Source organism: Phasianus colchicus, chromosome 5 (assembly GCF_987193195.1).
Source record: "Phasianus colchicus chromosome 5, bPhaCol1.hap1.1, whole genome shotgun sequence".
Taxonomy (NCBI): domain Eukaryota; kingdom Metazoa; phylum Chordata; class Aves; order Galliformes; family Phasianidae; genus Phasianus; species Phasianus colchicus.
The window spans coordinates 31,703,522-31,730,496 of NC_143440.1; the positions used below are offsets into that span (position 1 = coordinate 31,703,522).

Genomic DNA, 26,975 nt, shown 5'->3' on the forward strand with positions numbered 1-26,975 from the left:
ATCTCACTCTCACAGCGAGTGACGCTAAGGTGAGTGAAACGGTGGAACCTGCACGGCCCGTGTGCACGCAGCAGCGCCTCAGAAGCACGCGTGCCGGCGGGCACGGCAAGCACGTTAACCACGGGCACAGCGACAGCAGCCACCCCTCTTCCCCCCCGATCACCCGGGCTCCGCGCCGGGAGCGGCCCGAGGTGGCACCGCGCGGCGCCCACCAAGCCCTCTCGTGACCGCCGCCACGTTCCGTTCCGTTCCGTCCCCTACCTCTGCGGCCGCCGCCGCGGGCTGCTTCGCCGCCGCCAAGCAGGCCCCGCTCTTCACCTTGATCCCGTAGGAAACGCGCAGCTCCTGCAACACCGCTAGCCGCAGCAGGCCGCGCCGCTGCTCCGCCATCCCCGCCGCCCCTCAGGTCCCGCACGACACCATAACCCCAGCAACCGTTCGCCGCAGCCTGGCTCAAACCCAGCGCCAACCCCGTCCTCGCCTCCCATTGGCCGCCTCCCGTTCGAATTCAGGCCCCCGCCGCCCAACGGCCGGGCAGGGCCGGCCCCGCAGCGCCTGCTTTCCGCGGCGCCTCTCTGCCTCGCGCAGCGCCGCCTTCAGGCGATCGCGCTGGCCGCCTAAGGAGCCGCCCTCGCCCCGGGGCGGCCGTTCCCTCAGCGCCCGCACGGCGGCGCCGTCACCCGCGGCGTCCGGTCCCCGGGCGGCACCCGGAGCGGTGGGGTTCCTTTTGCTACCTCTCGTCAAGTCGGCATGTTTTCGAATACATTTCGGTTAAGATACCAAAATACTAAACCGTGGCACTTTTGTTCAAACCGAATTCTCAGGAAAGGAAGGCACGGTGTCAATCTTGATTATATAGGGATAGAAAGACCCTTCACACCTTTCCCCTGAGCTAACTGTGCTCGTTTTATGTGGTCAGAGCCACAATTCTCCCCTGGATTTAAGTGGCAGTTGAAATATCGTGGCAGTTTAACCACCATCCCCAGTCCTGTTTGTGCCTTCCAGACTGGAGTTTGCCTTGCTATTCATCACTGCGTCCTGCCACAGCTCCCCGCTGCGCTCTTGGGGCTTTACTCCATATTGTTATTACAGACATCTGGAACTTTAAAGTTCTTATTTCTAAGGTAACTCTTGAACTGCTAATAACAGTTAACAGTTAACTGATGAGCAAAAGTAATGGTCCTGTAAATATGATCTTAGTGCAGATTTACTGTATTATTATCTGTGCTGGCATTCGTATCATGAAAATACAAAACTCAAAATCCTAAAAAGTATTACTGAAAAGAAGTACAAGAGGAAAAATAGTAGACAGATGAACCTAGACTAATTTTAAGGCTGTTTTAGTGAGGTATATGCAATAGAAAGTAGTCTCGTGGACTTCTAACTGGCTTGAGTAAGAATTAGGTAACTGAGTAAAACAGCCCCAGTTTAAGATTGCAGAACACATTTTAGTTTAAGCGATCACGGTGCAAGTTGGTTTTCTGTAGTAATGCCAAATTACACAAGAGGGAGCTGTGATCTGCTAAATATTTTAAAACTCATAGTCTTTTCTATTGAGAGTTCACGTTGAAGAAACCACGATGTAGCATATGCTGTTTGGTGTTTTTTAGTTTTCTAAAAAGTGATGGAGATCTTCATGCTTTTTCCATTAGATATTTAAATCTAGAATACTCTGGATTTTGTCAAAAGCGTTTATCAAGTATTGTAATATCCTTTAGGTGCCTATTTCAAAACATTTCTGTTTTATCTACAGGTAGGGACTGAGGAAGAAAAAATGCTTTGAAATAGGCATCTAATTGAGGAACCAGTTCTAGCATCCCAACTCGAATCTATTTTCAAAAACAAACTGAAGAAACAAACAAACATCTATTTGGGCCCTTTTTTTAACCTATAGAAATGTCTAAGAATTGACATACCCAGCTTCTGCTTTTTAAGGAATTCTAGTTTTTAAGGTCTGTGGTGAAAAGCCAATCCTGAATGATGTTTATGACAAAAATCTGTTTTGTCATCAAGGGGGTGAGGTTTACATTCATTTTCACACAAAACGTGTCCGAGAGCTGTTTGAAAGTAATACCTCCTATTTTATTATGTTGGCCCATGACATCAGAAGCGGGTGTTGGAGGTATGGCAGTAGAGGTTGAACCTTCCCACCAACATTCCATTACATTTTATTGTTGTGTGACTGATGGCAGCAGAGGGGCAGTCTGACAAAATGGTATCTGACGTGGAAGTGCACATGAGGCAAAGCAGTGGCATTGAATTTCTCCACTTGGAAAAAAATACACCCACTGACATTCACTGATACTTGCTGAATTACTTTTGGTGCAATCTGCATAAAACACAAATATATTTTTTCATACATGCGTGCTCTTTTTCACAATCCACATACAGGGATCCGTTTACATTTTAGGAGGAAAAAAGCTCACCTAAATTTAGCATGAGGCTTTGTGAGTTTTGAAATCTAATCCAAAACTGAGAGCTCTAAAGTCAAAAGTTTATTAAAGTATTTGTTTCGGTAATCACTCGGAACATTCAGTGGTTGAAACAACCAGAAACTCAGCCATAGGAGATAGAAACAAGTTGCATCAACAAGCAAAGTACCAGGGAGGAAGAGGGAAAACAGAACTCACTGCTAAGAACTCCTTCCCAAACAAACTCAGAACCTGGGGGGAAAAGGTGCAAGCATCTCTCACTCTGGTATGAGCTTACCTCCTCATCCAAGCAAGTTCAGGGCAGAAAGATAAGCTAGACCAAGAGAAACTGAAATATAACTGCATCAGTGTCTTTTAGTGTAGTTTATTCTGAGTATCCTTCCTCATTCTAGCCTATTCCTGGCTTTATCTCTCAATGAGAAATTATGCACCCAATTCATCAATCATCAAAAAGGCCAATGGCATTCTGGGGTGCATTAAAAGGAGCGTGGCCAGCAGGTCGAGGGAGGTGATCCTCCCCCTCTACTCTGCCCTGGTAAGGCCTCATCTGGAGTACTGTGTCCAGTTCTGGGCTCCTCAGTACAAAAAAGACAGGGATCTCTTGGAAAGAGTCCAGCGGAGAGCCACAAAGATGGTGAAGGGCCTGGAGCATCTCCCCTATGAGGAAAGGCTACGTGATCTGGGTCTGTTTAGCCTTGAGAAGAGAAGACTGAGAGGGGACCTGATCCAGGTTTATAAATATCTGAGGTGTGGGGGGCAAAGTGGCGAGGCCAGACTCTTTTCAGCAGTGTGCGGAGACAGGACAAGGGGAAATGGCCAGAAGCTGGAGCATAGGAAGTTCCACACCAGTGTGCGCAAGAACTTCTTTACGGTGAGGGTGACGGAGCACTGGAACAGGCTGCCCAGGGAGGTTGTGGAGTCTCCTTCTCTGGAGATATTCAAGACCCGCCTGGACGCCTACCTGTGTGACCTGGTGTAGGGATCCTGCTTTGGCAGGGGGGTTGGACTCGATGATCTCTGGAGGTCCCTTCCAACCCCTACGATTCTGTGATTCTGTGATTCTGTGATCTCTGCAGATTGTTCAGGCTGCATTTATGTTAGTTATGTTTTGTTTCCCTTTTTCACTCCCACCACTACTCTGTCTTGTCATCATTAAAACTTTTTCCCAGGACAGAAAGTCTTGGTAGGACTACCTCGTGAAAATATTCAGAATTATGTCAGAAGGAATACATTATTGCATGTCAGAATACCTTTATAATTTAAGGCTAACTATATCCCCTGCCTCTGCAGTGGAAGCTTGATGAAAACTAATTCCAGATCAATAAAATAGTAAGGAAGAACAATGTATTTACAGCAAAAAAATAAGGATAAGGTTAGAAAGAATGTCTTCTAAACTGACAACATGAATTTCCTCTGAACAGTAGGTTCAAGATGGAGTAGTTCTGTTTAACACACCTTCCACTAAGACTGTGAACTTGCTCTTAGATTACCATCATCCCTAAATGATTTTGAAGAGACTATTGCAGAAAAATTAGAGATGACAATCTTAAAACCTTAGTTGTATAAATTGTTAACTCTGTATTTGAGCTTGTTCCTCTTACTGTGTTCCTGTTCCTGAGGATAGATAATCAAAGCTATTTCATTAAAGTTTGAATATTCCACATTAAAAACCACCAGTATTTTGTCTGAGATATTCCAAAACTCAATTTCTTGGTTGGTAGTAACTGAACTAATTATTTACAGTCACTAGTACTATAGTCATGTAGGTTTTTCAAATGAAATTTTGAGATAGCAGAGAACAGTATTATACAAAACATAGTATTCAGAATAACTTTTCTCCATTTACTCTGCAAGACCACATGTTTGAAGGAGCAGAGAAATCATTATGAGAGAAAAGACACCTGCATCTCTGGTAGAGAGGTGAAGCTTCAGAAAAGTCCATTTTACAAGTAGCTTCTAACATATATAATGCTAAGATCTTGATTTAATGAATATAGTTTCAAGCTTAATTGCACCAAGGTAATGTTTTACTTATTTTCATTGGGGCTGGAGATATACTTCTAATGCACTCAAATCTGCTAATTGCGATAAGTCATTCTAGGTGAGCAGATTTCAAGTTCACAGTGTCATCTGGAACTCAGCTAGAAAATAAAAAAAAATGAAAATAACTGAAAGCAATAATATTTATTGATCAGGCTGATAAATTTGCTATCTCCCTTTTACCACATAAGGGGAGAGAGGACTTCTTTGAAGCCGCATACTGTCTTGGAAACCAGCCTTTAAAATATACAGAGGGCTTCTAAATCAAATCAGTTTAGTTACTGATGATATCACACCACTCAATTCACTATAGACACTTTCTGCTGTAAGTGCTTGATGGCTGAAGTGCATTATGGCAGAAGCTAAGATTTTTCTCTTGACACTGTGCATGACATTTTGCACTTACAATACATTTCATTTCATTTTTAACAGCATTAGTAAGAAGATTGTTTTTTCTCTTCTGCTTTTCTCTCACTTTCAGTTCTTGTGCTTGAGTGGTTGAATTATCTGAAACTGGCAATTTGTCAGTAATGGAATGATTTAAAGATTACATGTGCTATCTTCACCCGCTCTCTTCAACCCTACAATACAAAATGTAAAATAATGGTGTTAAGATAAACCTAACAAGGGCAATGTTTTACCCTCTTCTTCAGTGCAGAAAATTCTCCAATAAATCCAAAACTTTGATCTGTACATTGAGGTATATCCTGTACCTTTAAAACAAATGAGGAGTTGAACATGCTTTCTAAGCAAGGACATGAGCCTTCACACCTGCCGCTTATCACCACTTAACTTCATTCATGAGTTAAAGTATAGATGGGTACAAGCAAAACAAACCATAAAATAGTTACAGATTTCTATTTTAGTGACATCATAGACAGTGAGACAGCTTAAGCAACATAGGAGGAAGACAGACCGACTGGTACTGCCAAAAATGGAAATAATAAATGAAAACTAGTAGTATGCATCTCTCGGTTGCAAATATGGCATTTTAACTAAAAAGATAAGAGAGCTACTTGGTTCACTTCCTAAACTTTGAAGTCACGTTTAAAACAACAGAAATACCCAAAAGAAAAGTGTTGAAATGGGAAGGCAGTAGAATGTATAGCCTGCAGATATGAGATAAGGGAAAAAAAAAATCTTTTTTTTCAGCCTATCCCCTTTACAAACACCCAGTAGTTAAAGGAGAACTTGATTTTTTTCCTCATACTCATTCCTCCCAATATTTCATAAATCCCAGATCTTGAGAGAATACTCTGGTAATATGAATTTTATTTCCTTTTCTAAGCAAAGACTGTACTTAAAGCATTTTGGAATGCTTCTGGCGAGATATTTTCATGTAAAAATTATAAATAATTAAATCATTGAAGGACTGGAAAATTTATATCCAAAATACAAAATTTGGGTTTTTAAAATCTCTCTGTGTCATGATTCAGTTTATTTGGGTAACCACTCTTTCAGAATACAATTGTGTGACAGTGACTGCAGTTATAAGAGAAGCGGACACTAGGTTGTGTGAGGTTACAAATGGAGCTGCTGATGTCACTATTTGCTTTGTGGACAAATTATTTCACATTCATTTTTAGGAAAGAATGATGTGTTGTATATTTTTTCTGCTTGTGCATTAGATTTTCAAGTGTCTTACCTCTATTATATGCATACCATTGTTCAAGAGAAGTATCTCTCAGTTCCCACTTCAGTTGGAAAGGTATGAGTGCACTTCTTATTTAGCTTGAAAAATGAACCGAAGGCACCTCTGAAGAGATGTGTTTTTGATTCAGTGAAGTAATTGTGATAAGAATGCACTACTAAGAAAACTCATTCATTCAGTTTTACTATGTTTGTAGAGTTTAAGAGTTAATAAAACTTGATTTGGAAGAAATAGAAGCTTCACACAGCTATAATTCTAGACATGGAAAGGAAATTAAGATTACTCATGTTACTTTACTTTTATAGAATACTGTTTCACACAATGTTAATTAGTTTTAAAAATGCTTCCGATTCTCATCAAAATGATACATCCATCTGAATTTACACTTGCATCATTTTAGGTGGTAAGTTCAAAAGGAACATTGGACATTTTTAATTAGCAAAGTAAAAATAAAGATACAATTTCCTTTTTACTCTGAGTTTTTCATACATGCTGTTTATTCTTTTTATATATTCTGATCAACACATTTAATCAACTTGCTTAGAGCAAATTCCAACCTCTTTCAGCTATATAATTACTTACACTACATCTACACTACAGCTAGTGGTACATCTTTATAGCTTTATGTATCTTCTAAACCTTTTTCTTGAATCAGATGGTCTAGCAACTACTGAAAGATGAAGCTCCTAAAACTCAGGAGTGCCAGTCGTATATAGCACTTAGGTGGTTGGTACAGACTGGAATGCAGAATTTTTTGTTCATTTGTATTTCATAAGAAGTATAAATATTATAAAAACAGGACTCTCACCACTCTTTCAGAGGCAGATGCCCTACTGACTTTTTCCAGATAACAGAACAGCTTTCTTTTATCCATTGTTTTTATCCTTTGGTGTAAAGCACTTATAATGAAACCTTTAAGTATGTATTATTCATTTTTCTACTTTGGGAGAATTCAAATCCACTTGACATACTTTAATTATCTATTCTGCTGCATAAGAGAGGTTATTATTTATCTGTTAGAATGGTGACCAGAAGGGAGGTAAAGAAAATATGTGGGTTAAAGGGAATAAGAAAAAATATAGCTATCTTTTAAATATTGCTTTTTTTTTTTTAATCCAGCTTAGAGTTCAGTACAAAATTAAATATCTATTTTTCTTCAGAGATGGCATCCACAGTATCCTAATACTTGATGAATGAGTCATGCTGCTGCACATAATTTTTTTTTCTGACTCATTGAATCATCCTTCCCCCGCCCCCCCCCCCCCCCCCCAAGTATGTTGTGGAGTAGAAAGTCTCTCTTTTTTTTTCTTTCTTTTTTTTTTTTTTAATTCCTTCACTCCTTCCCTGTACACTAATGTCTGGTGGTTAGAGAGGTTTTCTAATGGGAGAATTATATATGTTTGACTCATGGAACACAAAAAATGAAAATTCCATTCCTTGGATAGTGCTGTTGTCAGCATTATGAAATTGTATGAAAGAAGGGTATTAACTCTCCTCCAGTTACACTGATAATAGAACAAGAAGCTTAAACCCTCTTTTATCATCTGCCTGGTCCAATCAGGAAAGCCTATCAGAAAACTATTGAGTTTTGGCAAAGGAACTGATTTTAGATTTTAGACCATAATATGAATATGAACAATATGAAATTAAGGAAATGAAAAAGCCTTTTTTCTGGCACATTTTCTAGGCAGATTCACGTTCTTACTGTTAGGATGTAAAATCCAAAGAGCAGGAAGTCTAGATACTTCTAGTCCTGGGTGGAAGCTGAGTGGGGCTTTGAAGGGGTCTTTTTCAGTCTTATACCTGAGGTGGGACATCAGCTGGAATGCAGCTGCCAAAGTCTTGTGTTAGGCACCCAAGGCTTTAGTCAGATATTTGTATCTGTTCACAGCATGTTTGAAGTGAAAAACTACTTCTGAAATTAGAAGTTAAAATCGAGATCCAAATCTTGGTTCACTTTCCTAATTTTTGCTCTCTTCTTTTCAATCAGTGTGGGAAGGAGAAATAGCAAAGCAAGCTGTGTATGGAAAATTAAAATGAGAACAAAAGTCTATCCAAATTATGCAACAAGGATCATTATGCTATAAAATTTCTCTTCAAGTGTGGCTGTCATTGAATGATATTAAGGTTTCAACGATTATTTTCTTGATGAAGACTTAATTTCTTGCATAAAAGGCTTTTTAGGCTTAAAGCTGTGCCAATACATTAGTGTCCTTCAGTTTTCAAATCAGTCTGAAAGATGCTGAAGGATTTTAATGGAAGGGAAGCATTTTTCTTTGTTACAGATCAGTTGTCTCAAACTACTTTCAGAATAGACTTAGAATGTAAATAATTTACAAATGGAATCCATCATTAGATACAATGGTCACTAGATCATTTTGCAGTTTCCTTTTAGGAAGCAGACTCTCAATGCAAGCTGAAGGCTTGTGTTGCTGTAGCTAAGGGCAGTGTTTGGGCTGGGCAAAAATAACTGTAACTAGATTTCACTTGCACATTCAAAAGAAAATTTTTCTGTATTGGAATACTGCAGAGAACAGAAGCCACAAGTTCCCCCTTTTTAATTCTATTCTCTGTTTTTTCTCTGGAATGAGGGGTTTCTGCATGCAGAAATAAGCTATTTTAACATACTAGCAGTGAGAGTGTTTGAAAAGATAAAATCTTTAAATAATAGCCTTGATGGTGACACTCTTATTGAGGCTTGCACAGTGCATGGTGATGGACACACTGCTGGAAGGCTCTGTAGTTCATTTCAGTAATCCAGGGGAACCCTTTGACCCAGGAATAACAGATTGGTGTGTGTGATTTTGTGCACACTTATTTTGAAGAGCACATAGGCTTTCCTTCCTCAGTTTTCCCCAGTCATCCAATAAGCACCTGTTACTAGACTGCCTGCTTGTTGTTGGGTTGTTATGCCAGTTCTTGGAATGGCAAAGCTGGGCCCTGTCCTTCTCTTGTTGTGTGATTCTGGGCTCCACTTAAACCTTCATCTGCTAAATGCTCTCACTCTACTGAATGTTTAAAGGACAGTTAGTAAGTGTTTTGTTGGTTTATTTAACATATTCCCTCCACTTGTATTCCATTATTTTAATATATGGCATTTCTTCAATCTCAGTTCTTTATACAAATCCACATTTTTATTTTCTTCAAGTAGAAAAGATCATTGTGAACAAGAATCATCATTGTTATTATTTTCTTTTTTATTTTCCCTTCTCTTTCCTTTAAAACAGATGTGTCTGCTGAACTTAACTAACATTTTAGCCTACTCACACCAGATGCTGCATAAATCCAATAGGAGACAGAAACTATTAGGAAAAGCGTGGAATCCAAATAAACAAGGCAACATGTATTCCTAGGTGAAGGAGACACAGATCAATGAGATAGCTTGTCTAGGACAGTCAATAGCTGAGCTAAGAATAGAATCCAGGTCTCTTGAAATTCAATCCCACTAACCCCTCACTGACCTATGCAACCTGCTTTTTATAACCCATCAGTAATTCAAACTAAGTAGAAATGGTGTTACTGTGTGACTAAGACACACTTTTGTCCCATAGGGCCTCATCCTATTACTTCTGTAATATATACAGACTTAGTGACTTAGAATGGCTGTTGAGTCCAGCTCAATTTGAAGAGCAAATCAGTGTAAGGAGCAAAGTTTAAAAAGTCTTACACAAACAATTCCACCTACACAAGTGCTTTTTCACTAGTCAGGACATGTCAGTAAATATGATTGAGAAAAAAATAGGCAGACTTCAATTTTGACAGTGGTAACTGTTAAAAACACTGCAGAATAAATTCTCTATCATCAGTTTTTGGATCTGAATAGTCTATTGACCAACTTTCACAGAAAAACTGTTTTTTCCCTGAAAACCAGAGGTTTTTAAACAAAAAAAAAGTTTGTTTTTTTTTTTTAAGTTGTTTAAACAGAAGCTCTGTTACATATTGCACACTGTAATCATAAGTAGCAGAAGTGAGGCCACAAGTATTACTCTTATCAAATAAATGGCATTGATATCTCTCTGTCATAAACATTATATGTGAATGAAATCAAAGTAGCCTTGTTGCCTACAAAGCCACAGCACTGAAACCTCTTGCGCATATAGATACCTTTCTATTATTTGTGGATGGATCTTAACTCATTTTACAGACTGAGCTTGCTGTGAGCGCAGAAAAGCTCATACCACCTTGCTGGGCAGGAATATTAGAACTGGGTCTCTACAGACTGAAGCAATGGTAATGTCTGGCTTGGTCACATATGTCTCAATTCAGGGGGGCAGGGCTTATTGCTTGAGAGCAATGCCATGCTACCTCGGCTATGCAGCTTCCTTGGCTGGTAGATATGTCAGTGGCACTCCACATCACATGAACTTACAGGCTTTTGGAAATGTCTGCACTTCACCGTTAAATGTTCAATGTTTTATCTCTTCATCTTTATATCTTGTTGTGTGCTATTCTAGCTTATAGCTTAAGTATTATATTATATATATTTTAACTGTCATCTCATTTCTCATCATCTTAGATAAATTGAAAACTGACCATATTCAATATTAATGCACTCATCAACCTTACCAAAACAGAAAAACTTAAAATTCTAGCTACTAGAACTGTTTATCTGGTGGGATTAAGTCTCTGTTCATCTATTTTTTTAAGAAAAAAAGTTTAAAAAGTAATGAGATAGATTGAAGAAATTGAGAATGAAAACTTAAGGGAAGGCAGCAACTCAGAAGAAAAAAAAAAAAAGCTGTTTAGGACACCTAACAAAAGAGGTAAATAAGAACATACAGCTGTTTCCATAAATTTTCTAACTGTTTTGTGATTTCAAGAATTTTGCACTGTTTGTCACATGACATTTCCAAATTGCCTTAATGGATCTTTTTTTCTTCACAGCTTTACTCTGATAGGCAAGCCAGTTATAATTGTTTATATAGAAATAATATTTATATATGTTGTTTTATAATGTGTTTTAATTTTATTACTTTTACTCCTACAAATACACAAGATCAGCACTCAGTTAGGAAATGTTGAGTTCATCTGTTGGTTTTTTTTTCTGGTCTTGTGACTACATTAATTTTCGATTCTTACTGCATCTGAAATAAATTACCTGCCTTCTACCTGGAGGTGTCAAGACGTGTCAAGATCTTTCCCTGTTCCACCTCCAGTGAAAGGCTGTCAAGGTAAAAACATTACATGTCATTCTAGCTTCCCACGCTCCATCCAATTTTAATTTATTCTTAAATTGCTACAATATCTTGTGAGCACTGTATGTTTTTTTCAAGTAAATGTTTATAATCCATTCTTCCTTCAAAAATAAAAAGGATAAGGCAAAATAAAGAAATTTTAAGTCTTTTAAGACTAGTATTTGTAACTATTTCAGGCAGAAGTTAAAGTGAAAATGAGAAATGTCAAATAGAATCAGACTATGAGTTGATCTCAGAGGAAATTTTTCCAGTGCCAGGAATGGAAGAATGGGTTCCATCAGTTCGTGTCCCAGCTGCTGGACAGATCTTCCTCTTTTCAAATTAGATAATTTTCTCTTTACCAGTCAAAAGCTTCTTCAAATAGCCTACATCCTGTAATCCCCAAATGAGCATAATTTCCCTCCTTTGAGTTTTAAAGGAAACAAAGTTATTTGCATATTATTGTGTGTGCATATTATTTCTTCCATCTTCAGTCTGTCATAAATACACAAGTTACTTAAATAGGCAAATGTAGAAGAAAATTACTGCAGTGTGAATATGTCCTTATTTCAGTAATTTTTATATTCATTTACTTCTAGTTTTATGAGATATTTTGAGGTAGCTACAGAGATACTAAACTCTTTCCATTGACTATATACAAAACTATACACTTAAAAACCTGCAAAGATCAAACAATTGCTACGTTAGTTATGTTAGCTGTAGGAAAACCACCACCCCTGAAGTTGATTTCCTGCTTGAAAAACCATAAGCTAATTGCAGCAGAAAAGCTGTGCTTTGTGAGGTTCTCCACTTACAGCAGTTACAGCATTAATGCGCATCAGAACTGCTTGCATATCTCTTGCATGTTCTGTGAAGGTGATATTCTGGTTCTTGTATGTTGTTCATACTGCTGGATGGGATGATATAGCATGAAGCAGAGAAAGCTCCATCCTTTAGCGTTAAAATTTTTAGTTTCAATTTCTCCAGAGAGCATGCATTTGGGTAAAGAGTAGGCAGCTGCTTTTTTTTTTTTACTTCAGTCAACTGTCATCTTTACCAAGTCACTTTCCACCTGGTGATTTCTGAAAAGTTAAAATCCTTCCCACTCTCTTCAGGTTAGTTACCAAGATTCACACACATGGTTCCAGGATAATTCTTTTACGTGACTGACAATGAAAAGCAATGGTGAAGTGAGCAATGGGTAACTTATGGTATTTAGCAGAATTTATTTATTGTTTACGTATTTTTTTGTGCTGATGACTCATTATTTATTCATTTTCAAAGTCAAGAAGTCAGTGTATTTGATGTCCAAATTAAACTGTTTTTTCCTTTTTTTCACAATTAAAGAGGTGAAGATTAATTGATGCAAATAACTCAGACTTTAAAACCTAAAAAAATACAGTCTCAGAAACTTGCTTTATTATCTTAGGCAAGGAAGTGTTCAGAGCTGCTAGGTCTCTCTGACACTAGTGAGAATTTTATTTCCAAAATACTATAGGATGCCCTTAAACACAGATGTAGATGTCCTTATTAAGGGTCTCTGAATCTTACCATCCTCAGTAATTTTTCTTCATGTCAGGGAAGAATATTATTTGCATTGCTTTTCCAGCCTTCATCTCCTCCTCTCTGTGTCTTTTCTGTGAGTGAAGGCCTGAGCATTGGATGCTGTGGGGATGCAGCTCCGCAGCTTGCTGTCCCTGAGTTCCTATCCTTAGACACTTTATGTGCTGCCCCTCAAAATACAACTCCGTGGTGAAGAACAAGACAGCTTTAAAACAGAGCCAGGGCAGAAAGAGAAGGTGCACACAGAAATGGGACTAGGGACTTCAGGTGCTGATAAAGATCTCAAGGGCAGCCTAACCATTAGCACAGTCAGAATGCTACAGCTCAGCTTCTACCGCTAAGATCTGGGCTGGTAGATTAAACAGATTTTGTATAGCTGACTGGAAAGTATTTAATAATTACAGAAAGGGGCTATGAATTTTTCTAAACTCTTTGAATCTAAATGCTCAAAATATCTCAGACCTGATGCACAGCAGGAATCAGCACAAAGAATAGTTGATGTCATCACTAATGGGCACCCACAGAGATCTGGATTTGCAAATCAAGTATACAGGAAACTGAAATATCCAGTGACTGGCACTTCGGGAAGCATTTTAGTTTAAACTAAACAAGATTAAAAGATTTTTGATGAATTACTTGAAGATTTAAATATTGTATGACAACAGCAGCAGATGGGAGGTTTTATATAGAGGACTGATTCATTGGCTTTATGGCAAATTTTAAAAGGATAAATAATGTATTTATGTTCTCAGCCACCATATAAGCATAAATATTGAGGAGAGAGATAAGAGAATGCACAGACCAAGTTCAACTGCAAATAAATACAGCACAGTAATAATGACATAGTGGTTTTTATTGTTCTATACCTGTAAAGTACATACTTTTTTTTTCAGTGCATTAGAAAGTATTACAATTCAATGCACATGCATTTACATTAATATACAGATGAACAGCCTTTTTAAGATACGCATTAATGACGAAAGTACAATCTTCCATGATTTTCCATAGTGCAATCCAGGCCACCTAAAACTGAGCAGCAATTTGACTTCCGGCAAAGATGGTCTGAATAGGCCCTTAGAAGTTCCTTCCTCAGTCACTGGTTATAGAGCATCAATTTTGTCTTCCAAACTAGAGGCCTAAAACTGAGAATGAGAACAATTCTGCTAAATAAAACCTATACTGCACAGCTATGAAAAGGAAAATCCCCTACCCTGAGGACAAGAAGTCAGTGCACTTAATATATTCTGATGGCATGTATGCTGATTTACATGAAGTTAGCCATTTCCAGTACAACTCCAATTATTCTTTATCAAATCAGTTAAGCCTTACAGAATTAAAAAAACAACATATTTTTGCAAGTATTTTTGTATCACCATCACTACATGTATACTTGCAGTAGTGAGCGACGTATTTTTGAAATGGGACATAGTTTTACATAGATTTTTCCAAAAGTAATGCCTCCTGTTTACTTCCTTGGAAACTACAACACATACAAAGAGCACAAGGCCACTATTTGACACGGAAGACTCTCACTACAAAACACTACTTTTCAACATAGTCACCACCATTAGCTATGCATTTACTCCAGCAATGAACAAGAGCCTGCATGCCACACTCATCTGTACCAGTGGAGGTGACCCATTATTTCACAGCTGCTATTATGGCAACCATCTTTACTAGGAAAATGTTGACCACACAGTCCATCTCTCAACGGTCTGAATAGACAGAGGACATCAAATCTGAACTTATGATGCGTGTAGGTAGGACAGTCCAGCCAAGACTGGCAAAGTGCTCCATGGTCTTCAAATCACTATGAGGCCTGATGTTATCAAGTTGCTATGAACTTTGATGTATAGGCATTGTTTCTCTGTGCAGAAAATTATTTTTCTGATCATGTTGCCTAATGGGAAAATGAGACCCTAGGAACAGAGTTCAGGTTGAGATGGAATTTCCACCCAGTAGTATTTCTCCAGAGCCACTATCAGGCTTTGAATTTCTCCTTTTCTACTCGTAATAGAATCCCACACTCAGCCAGTAGATACTAATGATTTTAGTTGCCTCTAGTACTGCTTATGACTAAGTGCAAAACATTCTGTTCTACACTACTCTCCACCCTGCTGAACCACAAGTCTAACAAGATAACCAAGCCTTTTCTTTCTCAGAGCTTCTTCACAGTGGAGCTAATTATATACAAACGCATAAACACTTCCTTTGAGAGGTAGCAATAAAGAAATCATGTTCTCTAGTGTGCTCAGGAGCTGTAACTGCTACACAAGCGTCCAAGTTGGAAGTGAGCTCCTCCAAATAATTTTACAATCTGAGGCCTGGAAGAGCAGAAGATGACAAACTTCAAAAAAATCAATACATTCTAACGCTTTTTAACGTTACACATGCAAAGTGTCACCCAGTGTTGCCCGAGTAGGCAAGACTTCTCTAATAACTGCATTCATTTCAGGTCACATCCAAGAAATTTCCAGTACAATAGTTATTGTTCTACAAACTCTTTGCCAAGAAGAAAGCTCACTTGCCTTTTTGTTGTTGTTGTTACAGATTAATCATTCTTTGACAATATAGCGCAACTTCAGTTCTTCCCCACAGTCTGTTCTCCTGTGAGTTTGCCTGTGAGCTTGGAAAGTTTTTCTGGTGCTTCTTGACCCTACATGCGTATCTTTTCACAATTTTTTTTTTTTTTCCAAATTAATTTGCCTTTCATTTCCCCAAAAATATTCTTTAGAATATTTTCTTTGTTCATCTATTATTTTACAAACAGTGAACAGCATACATTATAAGTGCCTTCATCACCCTGAAAAGATTTCAGCATCACTGGAAAGACTTTGCGAATCTTTCACTTTGTGTGTACTCAAGGGATGCAAATCTGCACATATACTTTCCTGAGAAATCCATACATCTTGGCTTTGACGTAGCAGTATATTATCTTTCTGGATTTGTCAGCCTTAAGAGTAATACAAAACAGACACCACAACTGAGAAAAATAAATTAGGAATTTACTTCTTTACATTTTTATTTTACATTCTGATATTGTATGTTGATTTTTATCGACAGACTCAATTCTGAAACATGCATCAGGAAAAAATATAAAATGAAACACATGACAATATCTAGGAACAATTTTAAAATCATCACAAATCAATTAAGAATCAAATTTTCCAGCAGTTAATTGATAATGTATCTATTCAATTTAAGTGATTAATGCCCTGATTTACAATCAGACTCGCTTTGAGTCCAGTACATTAGTGTACTCCTCAATTACTAACACTAATTAACTGTAGTTATACATCAGCTTATTTTTAAACACATGAAGTTCATAGTATGTGAGATTATGAACTAGATCAAACACCAACAGGTGATGCTATGCCACAAACAGAACACAATAGGCCAGACTAGATATTCTTTGTAACTGAATTTTCTACAGAGCCTCCAGGAATTAAGTGCCTAATGGCCCTTTACATCATTTTTAAATGAGCCCTGTTGTTTCTTCTTCACATTATGCACAGACTGTTTTACTTAACAGGAACTGGCACGCCAAATCGTTTCTTACTGTGCTGCAATACCGAGTGATACTATAAACTGGTGCTCTTGCCTTTTTTTTTTTTTTACTGGAAAAAACATTTCCAAAATCAAGGATGTAGGTCTAGGTTCAGAATGATACTTTGCTTCTTAGGCCATTGTCAAGTCTTCAGTTCTTATAAACTTGCCTCATACTAAATTCTCAGAGCTGCCATTCCTAATATAAAATACAGTTTAAAGGATAGATAAAGAATAATTTAATGGGAATACTGTCTAGGAATAGATATATGAAAAAAGCAATTAATCAATTATTAAATATAAAACCACATTATACTAATATACCTAAACACGATCATACTTTTATCAACCGCTACTTCCATTTAAATAATATGGTCTCTTATTTACAAAGCCACTTGGGATTTTGCAGTTTTTATTCAAATGCACTAAAATGGTAGACCTGCTGAAGTCTTGTATGTTTGTTTTAAGGTGAAAAAAACATACATTAAACACAAACAATAAGTATTTTTTTCCAATTGAAAGCACTAACTGAATTCAGAGAACAAACCTTTAAAACAGTACAAGTGTTCGGTAACCTTTATAAATTGCAGCTTTTACCTTAAGTAAAAGCACCTCACAGGTAGGCCTCATAAATTTTGAGTTTATATTGCTTTGAAGATATATAGTCAGTTGGTTATTACTCTTTCATTTTTGGCAGCTCCTGACCATTTTCCCATGTGCTACTGTCCCTCTTTTTAAAATCTTTCTCCAATGGCCTTTGACATTTCTTTACAGAACTTTTTGTTCTTTTTCTTTCTTCACCTTCTAAAGCCAACACATACCCTGGCTGTATAGGGAAGATCTATTTAAGACTTCTTCAGAACCTGAGGACATTTATTCCTGTGTAGATCGGTGCTGAATGACATGCTTCTTTAATCAATCACCACAAAGCTCAGAAACACTGGTGATGACATCTAGGACTCCCTGCACTTATCTACAATAATCTCCGATAATTGCTTCTTTGAAGTTATCACTCCCTTGCACTACTGATGAAAGATATATAGTAGGGGTTGCCCGTTGATTAAGTAATCAAATGCTGAATGCAGCACAGCTTAGGCTCTAACTATAAGGCCCCTTTTCTGTTATAAATATGTATCTTATGTTTTTTCCCTGTGAAAGTGAAAGTAGTTCAAAACAGAGGGCATCTGTTCTTGCCTTACTTTTTGACACTCTAGAAGAAAGCAACATTCTGTCATGTGCACTCTCATGCAGTCAGCAAGAGACACACTAATTGTTTACAGTGTTCACCTAAGAGCAATGTGGAGGTTTGCAATTCTGGTCATTCCTGTATGTATATATACACCTTCATTCCAATTTCCATAACTATATATACATATATATATAAATACAGCAATTAGAATAATTTCCTCAGAGAGTAGAATGGAGTATAAGAGTGATAGAATAGTTGATATTTAAATTACAAGCACTACTTATATGCTCAGGTGGTTCAGTTTAGAGTAACCAGTAAATCATGGATAATAGAAGGTAAGGAAATATTTAGACATACACTCTGGAGGAAGGCTGTAGACTCCCATTAGCCACACATGGCATGCTACCTCATAATAAAAAGGCAATGTAGTTCCTTCCTCCTCCTTTGCTGTGATGTTGCTTCCTTCTTTAAAGAATGAATAATTTATTATTTATTCATATATAGGACACATTATTGACTTCCTAAAAGATAGAAAATAAATTACTGCTTTGAAAGGAGAGGGAGAACATGGAAGAGAAAGATCTGAGACCAATGTTACATCTCTAGTAGAATAATTTTTACATTAGGTGAACACATGCCTGGGAGCTGTTTCAGTAAGAATAGTGTTTTCATGTTCCTTACTCAGTGATGTATGCAGCATGGATCTTTACTCCTTTCTCTGCCTGCTAGTTTGTTCAGTGACTTAGATTTCTCCTTTATAGAATTTCTTTACAAGATTTCTAGTTTTATTCATCAGATGTTAGATGCCATATAAACAGAAAGGTAGAGTCTTATCTGCTAAAGAAATGTAACTTTCACTTCACAGGAAACTGCAGTTTTAATGGAATCGAGAATCTTTTTCTCATTCTAGCTAAAAGCTTTCATCCCTTACTACTTAAAGTACAGATGGTATTCCTATACACAAGTCCTGGACTGAGAGTTGGATTTAAGAGGCTTCAATATCTTTAAAAGCACATGTAGAATTTATGATTAATATCTACATTTTCAATTTTTACTTCATCTTCAAACCAGAAATAAGTGTTTTCTAAATCATAAACTCACAACTGAGAAAAGACTCTTAGCTGTTGCAATGTTGACAGCTTATAGTATTTACAGTTGAGTTAGGTTAGTTAGCTAACTTATTTGAAATCACTGTCACATGTGAATTTCTCATACTCAGTATGAGACCATAGCTGAGTTATCAAGGAAGCTGACAAGCAATATATGAATAGACAATAAATTTGGAGTACTGCTTCATCCTTAAGTCATCATTTCCAAATTCCATAATTAAAATAACTTGAAGGGCAATTCATTCAACTCATTCAACACTGAGTAAAGCTCTGTTGGCAGTTATGTCTTATGTGATATCTATGAGAGCTGTATGCAAAAAGGAAGATAACACTTCATTATAATTAGCTCATCCACTAAAGTTACCAGATTTTTAAAAATTTCTTTGAAAGGAACAGTAAGAAAGGCAAAATGACCCCCTTGTGAAACCACGTGGCAGGTAATCATGATGTGTCTCAACATGAAATTCACTAACATAAATTCTAGATTAAATCCAAGGCTTCAACAAACATCTGAGGGAAAACACTTCTGAAATGTACCTGTGCAACCTGAAATAGCTTAGTGTGAGAAAAGTTCGGGTCTGACTGTTCAGGAATTCTGATTAAATAGAAGCTACTTGAAATAAAGAAGAAACTGGTAGCAACTGGTAGCTGGTGATGAGATTAATGCTATTTTTTTTTCTTGGGTTTCATAAAATCACTACCTGACAGGCACAGATTTCCCAGAAGCTCACTTTTATTATGTATCATAGCACTTTTTTTTTTTAAGTGCTCATACAGGCTGTGTCAAAATAAAAGCAGAGCATAAAAAAACAGAGTAAGACAACAGTTTAACAACAATATTACCAACTTTATTTGTATATCCTTATAGTTTTCAACTCTTTCCTTTTTAAAAATAGCAAGCATCAACTATTAGAGCAGAATTTTTCCAAGCTACGACTTGCTACCAGATTCCTGTGTATTGTACCATTCCTGGTAGTAAAGTTAGGAGAAAATGCACTAAATTATTTCTTATCTTCTCTAGACAGAGAAGATGAAGCAGATGAAACAATAGTCTCAAACTGTTGACAATACCAGTAGATATCTAAGCCATCTTCCCTTGTTGAATTCACCAAGATGAGGGTGTGGATTTGCTTATATTTGATAATTTCATAACGACTACAGCCTATTCAAATATCTGTTCACATTTGAACTCTTTTCCACAAAAGTTCACACATTCCATATCCAAAGCAGATGTACCCAGGAGTCTTTGTTCTGTGACACAGCATCTCAAGGTGCTTTTCAGGTTGTTTGTTCCTGTGCAGGTGGTAGGGCATGTGCCTCTTCTAGGTGAAACCAGAGCAACAGTTTGTGAGTCATTCTGTGAACTGCATGATTGAACTGACTTGGGTTAGAAAGAAAACATGCACAAAAAGACCAGATCTGTTGACTGACTTGCACACAACATGATCCCCCAGCGTACAGGGCAGATGTGAACTGCAGTGCTGGAGTAGCCAAAGGCCAGGCATAGACAAGACAAAAATGCATTAGCTTGGTATTACCACTGAAACCCTGTGTATTGGAATTGGAGTCTTTGGAAGTTGTTCTCTAAACCCAGACTTAGGATAAAAATAGTGCCTGACAGAGCACTTAGAACGGAATTAATTCAACCATGTTGTATAGTTATGTATTTTGCATAAGTTGTATATCAGCATCATTTCAGTTTCTTTCAGTGTTTTAACAGTCATCTTGAGCCGAAATACTGCTGGATAAACCCCTCTTCTTGCAAGGAACATCTCAGGCGAAAACAAACAAGGGTCTGCTACAGCAGAACTTATACTGGAGAACATAGTGGACAATTTTAAACTGCTTCTTCCATCCAGTTCCTCAATCTAAGTATCACTCAAGGCACATACAAAAAGGCATCCGTGGCCTAAATTGCAAGAGAGCCAATTTCTCTCAGCTGAGAGAGAGTATTATTCAAATACAAATCTCTAAATATTGTGAATAATAGGTTGTAGTTACCCAGCAGTACCTAATTTAACTGTCTGAGTTTTACCCTCAATACTTTGGTATTGCATGTATACAACAAACTATCTTTCATTCAATCTTTACTAAAATGAATTAAGTAACAGCAACAGAAGTTGTAAAAAGGAAGCTAGTTGTTCTGTACTCAATATAGACTGCAGTAAGCTGTATATAATGCACAGAACAACATGCTGCAGAAAACATCTTACAGTTCATAGAACCATAAAGTATTCAGACTTAAATTATGATGTATATAACTAAGTCTATTTTTCCGCAATTGCAATCAACTACATAATCTTTTCCCCAAAAGCTCAAAGTTTGATTTAAGCTTATTGGATTGCTTGCCCAGAATATGAGAAGTTATAACCCCCATCATCTCCAGATTTCACAGACCACTTTGCCAGAAAACTTCTAGTGTTCAGTCTGAATTTACACAGGGGCAGATGATATCTGTTCTTGTGCTAATATTTTCAGATTCAAAGAAATACCATAGATGAGAAGTCTCCTGCACATCAAAACCTACAACTAATTTCCAGCACTATGGCAATCAATCTCATCTAGTACATCCGTCTCTTCTGGGGCTGTACCTGTGACTTATAATTATCATGATTAGCCACCCACTGCAGCTGTCCCCACCACAACTGTCTACAGTCAACATGCTAACAACAGAAACTCTCAGAGTTAGTGCTGGATGGTATTTGCACTATACACTATTCAATATTTCCCTTATATCCCTTATTCAAGTCTTACAGTGATCCAGTTCTTCTTGAATCTTGCAGTCTTCTCTATTAACAATAGATGCATGTTTTGCTATTGGCAAATCCAATTATCATGTATTTTTATCTCCAGACTAATCATTTTAATAAAGTTACTGAACAGAGTTTGTTTGAAGACCTACCCCTGAAGAGTTCCACCAGATATGCTCTAGTACAAGTAGCTTTGGTAAGAGCTTTGGTAATCTTCCTCCCAGCTAACTTCTTCACATTACAGTACCCTCACTGATTAACAATCATTGATTACCAGGTGCACTGAGTACACAGTCATTGGGCAGGAGTCTTGCCAAAATAATATGCTCTTATTTAAGTAAAGACTGTCTAATAATGTATGTTTACCTAGAGACTGTTGTGGGGACTTATATAAACTTAGGGATTATTTTGCAGTTTTAGTCTTCCTTAGACACATTTCTTTTTCAGGATACAATATACAATTAAACAGCATAAAAAGCACAGCTTAGAACTTACTGCACCACTTGCTATACTCTGAAAGAAAGTATTTAATGCAAAGACAAACAGTGACATGCATAAAAAAAAGGCTGTATAGATCTAAGGTGAAGATATGAAGTATATATTAAAATGTATGAAGTATATATTGGAATCCAAGTGCACATAAGGAGTACTGCTTTTGCACTGATCCTCAGAAAAAGCTAACAGAAGCTAGGAATAAAGATAAAAACTAGTTATAGACAAGCAACAATGCTAACAGAGTGTGCCAGCAAAGGAAAAGAGTCACGGAAAATCTCACGCTGTAAAGTTTTTTGTATCATACACATACAGCAAGAAAGTTTACAGAAATGAAAAAAAGTCAAATTTACCAATTAAGGATTTTATAGAACATAACTCAAAATATATTTGAAAGCTTAAATATCTTACTTTTTTGCATAAGTATCTAATGGCAGAAACATTTAATAAATTTAAAAAAAGCCTGCAAGTTTATTCCTTAGGCACTAAAAACCTACTTCTAGCAGACACTTCATATATCAGGGTGATCACACATCCTCATACAATTAACAAATTTACAGTTAGAAAAGTGGTATGGTTAGGATGGTTTTCTACAGATTTATAGTTCGAAAGATTATTGTGGTAGAAAAAGACAATCAAAAATGAAACACTCACACATATCCTCAGCTCACAGCAGAAAAGTCCAAAAGGAAGTACCTCCAAAAAGTAAACCTTCCCCCATGGGGGTCAGCACTTAAATGGAGTCTAGGAGGGGTGCGGCCAGGCTCCATCCCTTCTGATCACAAATGTGAATTGACTTCACCTGTGCTCCCATAGCTGACTCAGTCCTCCCCTCAGGGGTCAATCAGTGGTTCAGACCATGACTCAACAGTTCCAATGCAACCCTAAAAACCAGGATGCTATTGAAATTCTAAATACGTGTGCACAAGTCATTTTTTACAGATGCAGTTAATTTAATAATGAATGTTTAACAAATTGCAGAATCAGCACTACAAGCTAGATTTTATAAATGTGCAGATCTAGGTAAATTAACTTTGTTTCTAAATGTTCTGATAAGAAAGCATAAAACTTTGTGTCTTTTAAGTCAGAGTAAGTGATATTTTCTATTTTGTTATTCCTCTTATTTATCAGCTGAAGGTTTTTTTTGTGCAACAAGCTAATTTCTTCCTGATGTGAGGCTTTATTCTGAAAACATATCTACTTTATCCTGCCCAGAACTTAAAAAAGTCTTTCCTATTCTACATAAAACTGTATAGGTACAAATGTCATATATTTAGTTACGGAAAATATCCATGCAACATATTTTATACACCTTTCTTTCTATCAGTTTCTCAGTTCCTCAGTTCTGATTTTTAATATAAAGAGACGTTAACTATTCCAGTAAAAAAAATTCTGTAGTTTCTCTACACAGTCTGCACAATGTACTGCTTCATAGTTCATCATGAGGCACTTAAAAAAATCAAACGAATAAGTGGGATCAGAATTATATCCCAAAGTTCTTTCCACATAAGAGACCTGAAAAGATTTCATGACAGTACTGTTGCATACATTACCAGGATAAATTCCAACTACTTGGGATTTTTTTCCTAAGCTACAGTCTGAGTATAAAACAAACTATTATAAGGTCTACAGAACACATTAAAGAGATGTTTGCTTAAGCAAAAAGTGAAAACTTGCCTTTTTTTTCTCTTAACAACATGCTTGAAGTATCAAATATTTTATATACAAACAAGATTTGAGGTTGAAAGATCGTTGATGAATTCCTCAATGACTGTTTTCACATTCATAGCACATACAACATATTTACTTTTCTATGCTATTCCAGCCTGTATGCCTCAGCATAATTGTAGTCAACACTTTTGTTTCATGCCAATTTGCAGAGGATGAATGAATGCCATCTCAAGGATTTTTTTTTCTCCTAAGTATTCAGGTGCTAATTGATGCTCAGTGTTCTAGGCATATCTTGCTGTAAAAGTTTTTCTTAAAATTCCTTTTGTGGATCAAGAACAAATTCTGGTTAATTACTAACCAGAAAAATTAAACAGATGTTGCTGAGTATTGGAAATTCCTAGAATTTGTATGAAAGCAAAACAGGTCTTTATAAACACATTATGCACAAGAAGAACCACAGAATTACAGATTTACAACTGTAGGGTCTGGAAAGGACCTCTGGAGATCATTTAGTCCAACCCCCCTGCTAAAGCAGATTCCCTACAGCAAGTTACACAGGAAAGCATCAGGTGGATTTTGATTATCTCCACAGAAGGAGACTCCCCACCATCTCTCTGGGCAGCTTGTTGCAGTACTCTGTCATCCTCTAAGTAAAAAAGTTTTTCTCATGTTCAGATGGAACTTACACTGCTCACTTCCTGTTGAGGATGTTGAATGAGACTAGACTGAGTATCAGCCCCTGGAGAATATAGTACAGGCCACCAACTGGACTGTGCTGCTGATCATAAATCTCTGAGCTTTGTCAGTCAGACAGTTCTCAGTCCACCTCATTGTCTACTCACCAATTCCACACCTCCTAAGTTTACCCATACGGATGTTATGGGAGACAGTGTCAAAAGCCTTGCTGAAGTCAAGATAGCCAACATCCACTGCTGTCCCCTCATGTATCCAGCCAGTTATGACATCATAGAAGGTTACCAGACTGGCAAAGCACAATTTTTCCTTGGTGAATCCATGTTCCCCACTCCTGATAAACTTCTATTCTTCAACTTGCTTGAAGATTATATCCAGAATAAGCTGCTCCATTGTCTTCCAAAGGACAGAGGTGAGGCTGACTGGCCTGTGGCTTCCCCTTTACTCCTTCTTGCTCTTTTTGAAGACACTGCCTTTACTCCAGTTCTCGTGCATCTCTCCCATTCCCACAGCCTTTCAAAGATGATAGAGAACTACTTGGCAATCATTTCTGCCAGCTCTCTCAGCACTCATAGGAGCCCAGTGAGCTCCGTGGATTTACACGCACTGAATTTGCCTCGATTATCTCTGATCAGATCCTATTTGACCAAGGGGAAGTATTCCTTTCCCCAGGCTCTTATGGCCTGGGATTCTCAAGGGACAGTCTTAGGAATAAAGAGTGAAGCAAAGGAGGGCATCTAGTGACTGCCTTCTCATACAAGATCTAAAAGTATTGAAGGAAGGAGGTGGCTTTCCCGTATAAATCTTGTTACTGATTTAATACAAACTGAGAATGGTAGACCTCTAGTATGAACTAAGATCAGATTTCATTGACTGTTTCTCAAAATTTGCACAGAATTTGGGGTATCATTTTTTGCATTAATTCGGGGCATAATTTTTATAGACAATGAAACTGTCTCAGACTTAAGTCAAGGATGATTTTTAAACAATTTAGGACCCTTATTTTAGAGCTGCTAAACCCGAGGCACAAATTCAGTATTTTAGTTTGAACTGAAGGGAAAGTAAAGGTAAACAGCATCAAAGAGTTAGTGTGGATGAAAATGTGTCACCCTCTCTCATGTAACTGAATCTAGGGCGTGGTGTAGGCTTACCCTCTTATCACAGAACCCATCCCTCAGGCTGTTTACAGTAAGGTGCAGAGCAGGCCAGGCATTTGTAACTCTTTTTAGCTCTGCTTCAAGACCTCTGCCAAGTTATCAGCACTTGCATCACCAGTAACATCAAAACTAGCCAGAATTTCTTGATGTAGCATTGATTCTCAGTTCAGAAACAGGAGAAATAATAAGCAGGACCATTACTAACCCATATGATTCCCATGCTTTTCTAAGAAGCCAAAGAAATGTCTGCTTAAGTATCCTATTCTACCCAGTTCTATTCTTCAGAGTAGAAAAAACTAGTAAATGGATTCATCCTCCATATTTATTTATTTATTTGCATCCTTTAGCTTAATTATTTATCTGCTTTAAATGATCCAGGAAAAAAAAAATCCAAGTTTAGAATGAATTTCCTTTGATCTATATGCTGATTTCAAAAAGTTAGCTGCCTACACCTCTCTTCTTTGATGTACTGGTTACTGAAAACCTCAGATATTGTTTCTGTTCTGGCTTTTCGTATGATTATTAATTAGAGAAATGCAGCCTATGTGTTTCTAGTCATCTTCAGATTCTTTTGTGGGCAGCAATATGCTAAGCACTCTGAAGAATGGAGAAAACACTTGCTCCTGCCTGACCAAACTTTGTTTAAGCAGGCAAAAGGAGAAATGGGAGAGAATTTAACTAGAATTACACAACTAATGGCAAACAATGGAATCCACATTAACTGCATTTAAATCCAATAGGCAGTGGATTGTACTGCTTTTCGCCTGTACAGGAGAAATGAAGAACTCAATCTATTCACTTACTAGAATGTATGTGGTATATTGTACTGGAATACAGTTTTGAGTTCCCTATTTTTGCCTTCTGTTTTCAGCCTGGTTTCCTAAGGAAATGAAACTTGTGCAATCAGAGTGGTTGTGTATGGGTACATGCACATGAGTTCAAGTAGTAACTTCTCAACCTGTTGGCAAATTGTAACAAGATTTGACACATCTCAAAGACAATGGAATTCCTACAGGTCCTGTGAAAATACTGGAACAATTGTGTACGTCAGACTGTAGCTAGGGCGCAAATATCATCAGATCCTTGAATTTTTTTTGTGGTAGAAATCATGCTACTTTTGTTTTGATGTTACCAGAAAAACATAGATCCCTTCAGTTAAGTTTTCACATTTTCCTCTGTGTTAAGGAATGTGTTAATTAAAAAGACAAACAAGCACTACCTGCCACTTCCAGATGCTATAGTTAAAGAAAGGAAGAAGAAAGAAGAAGTTTTGTTCATGATTTGGATTATTTATGCTAATGATGTCAGTTATTATACTTAGACAAAGTTTGGGAGCTGTAATTACAAAGATATCAGTGTAAGCAAGGCCTCATTAAAGCCTAGGCAGGGCAAAGACTCAAGTTCTAATGTTAGAATATACAGCTTGAGCATCTGTATCATACTGGGACTTATTTTGCTGCCTACTTACTTTGCTCCTCTTCCTAGCTGGTGAAATGCTTTGCCAAGAG

General features: G+C 37.4%; 2 protein-coding genes across 4 annotated transcripts in view; one reads left to right on the forward strand and one right to left on the reverse strand.

The window, feature by feature from the left end:
- Positions 1 to 25,789, reverse strand: part of ARHGAP11A (Rho GTPase activating protein 11A) — a 38,158-nt gene extending 12,369 nt beyond the window's left edge. Inside the window, exon 1 of one of the 3 annotated variants that reach the window (XM_090141248.1) lies at positions 24,460 to 25,789. In XM_090141248.1, coding sequence (XP_089997374.1) covers positions 24,460 to 24,561 — 102 coding nt within the window. In that variant the 5' untranslated portion in view covers positions 24,562 to 25,789. Of the gene's footprint in view, positions 1 to 261; positions 590 to 24,459 lie in introns of those variants that run through there. The other 2 variants (XM_031593724.2, XM_031593725.2) reach the window with 2 other exon arrangements.
- RASGRP1 (RAS guanyl releasing protein 1) overlaps positions 24,643 to 26,975 on the forward strand; it is a 52,852-nt gene continuing 50,519 nt past the window's right edge. The window contains exon 1 of the mRNA XM_090141250.1: positions 24,643 to 24,722. The gene's annotated coding sequence lies outside the window, so the exon portion shown is untranslated. The remainder of the gene's footprint in view (positions 24,723 to 26,975) is intronic.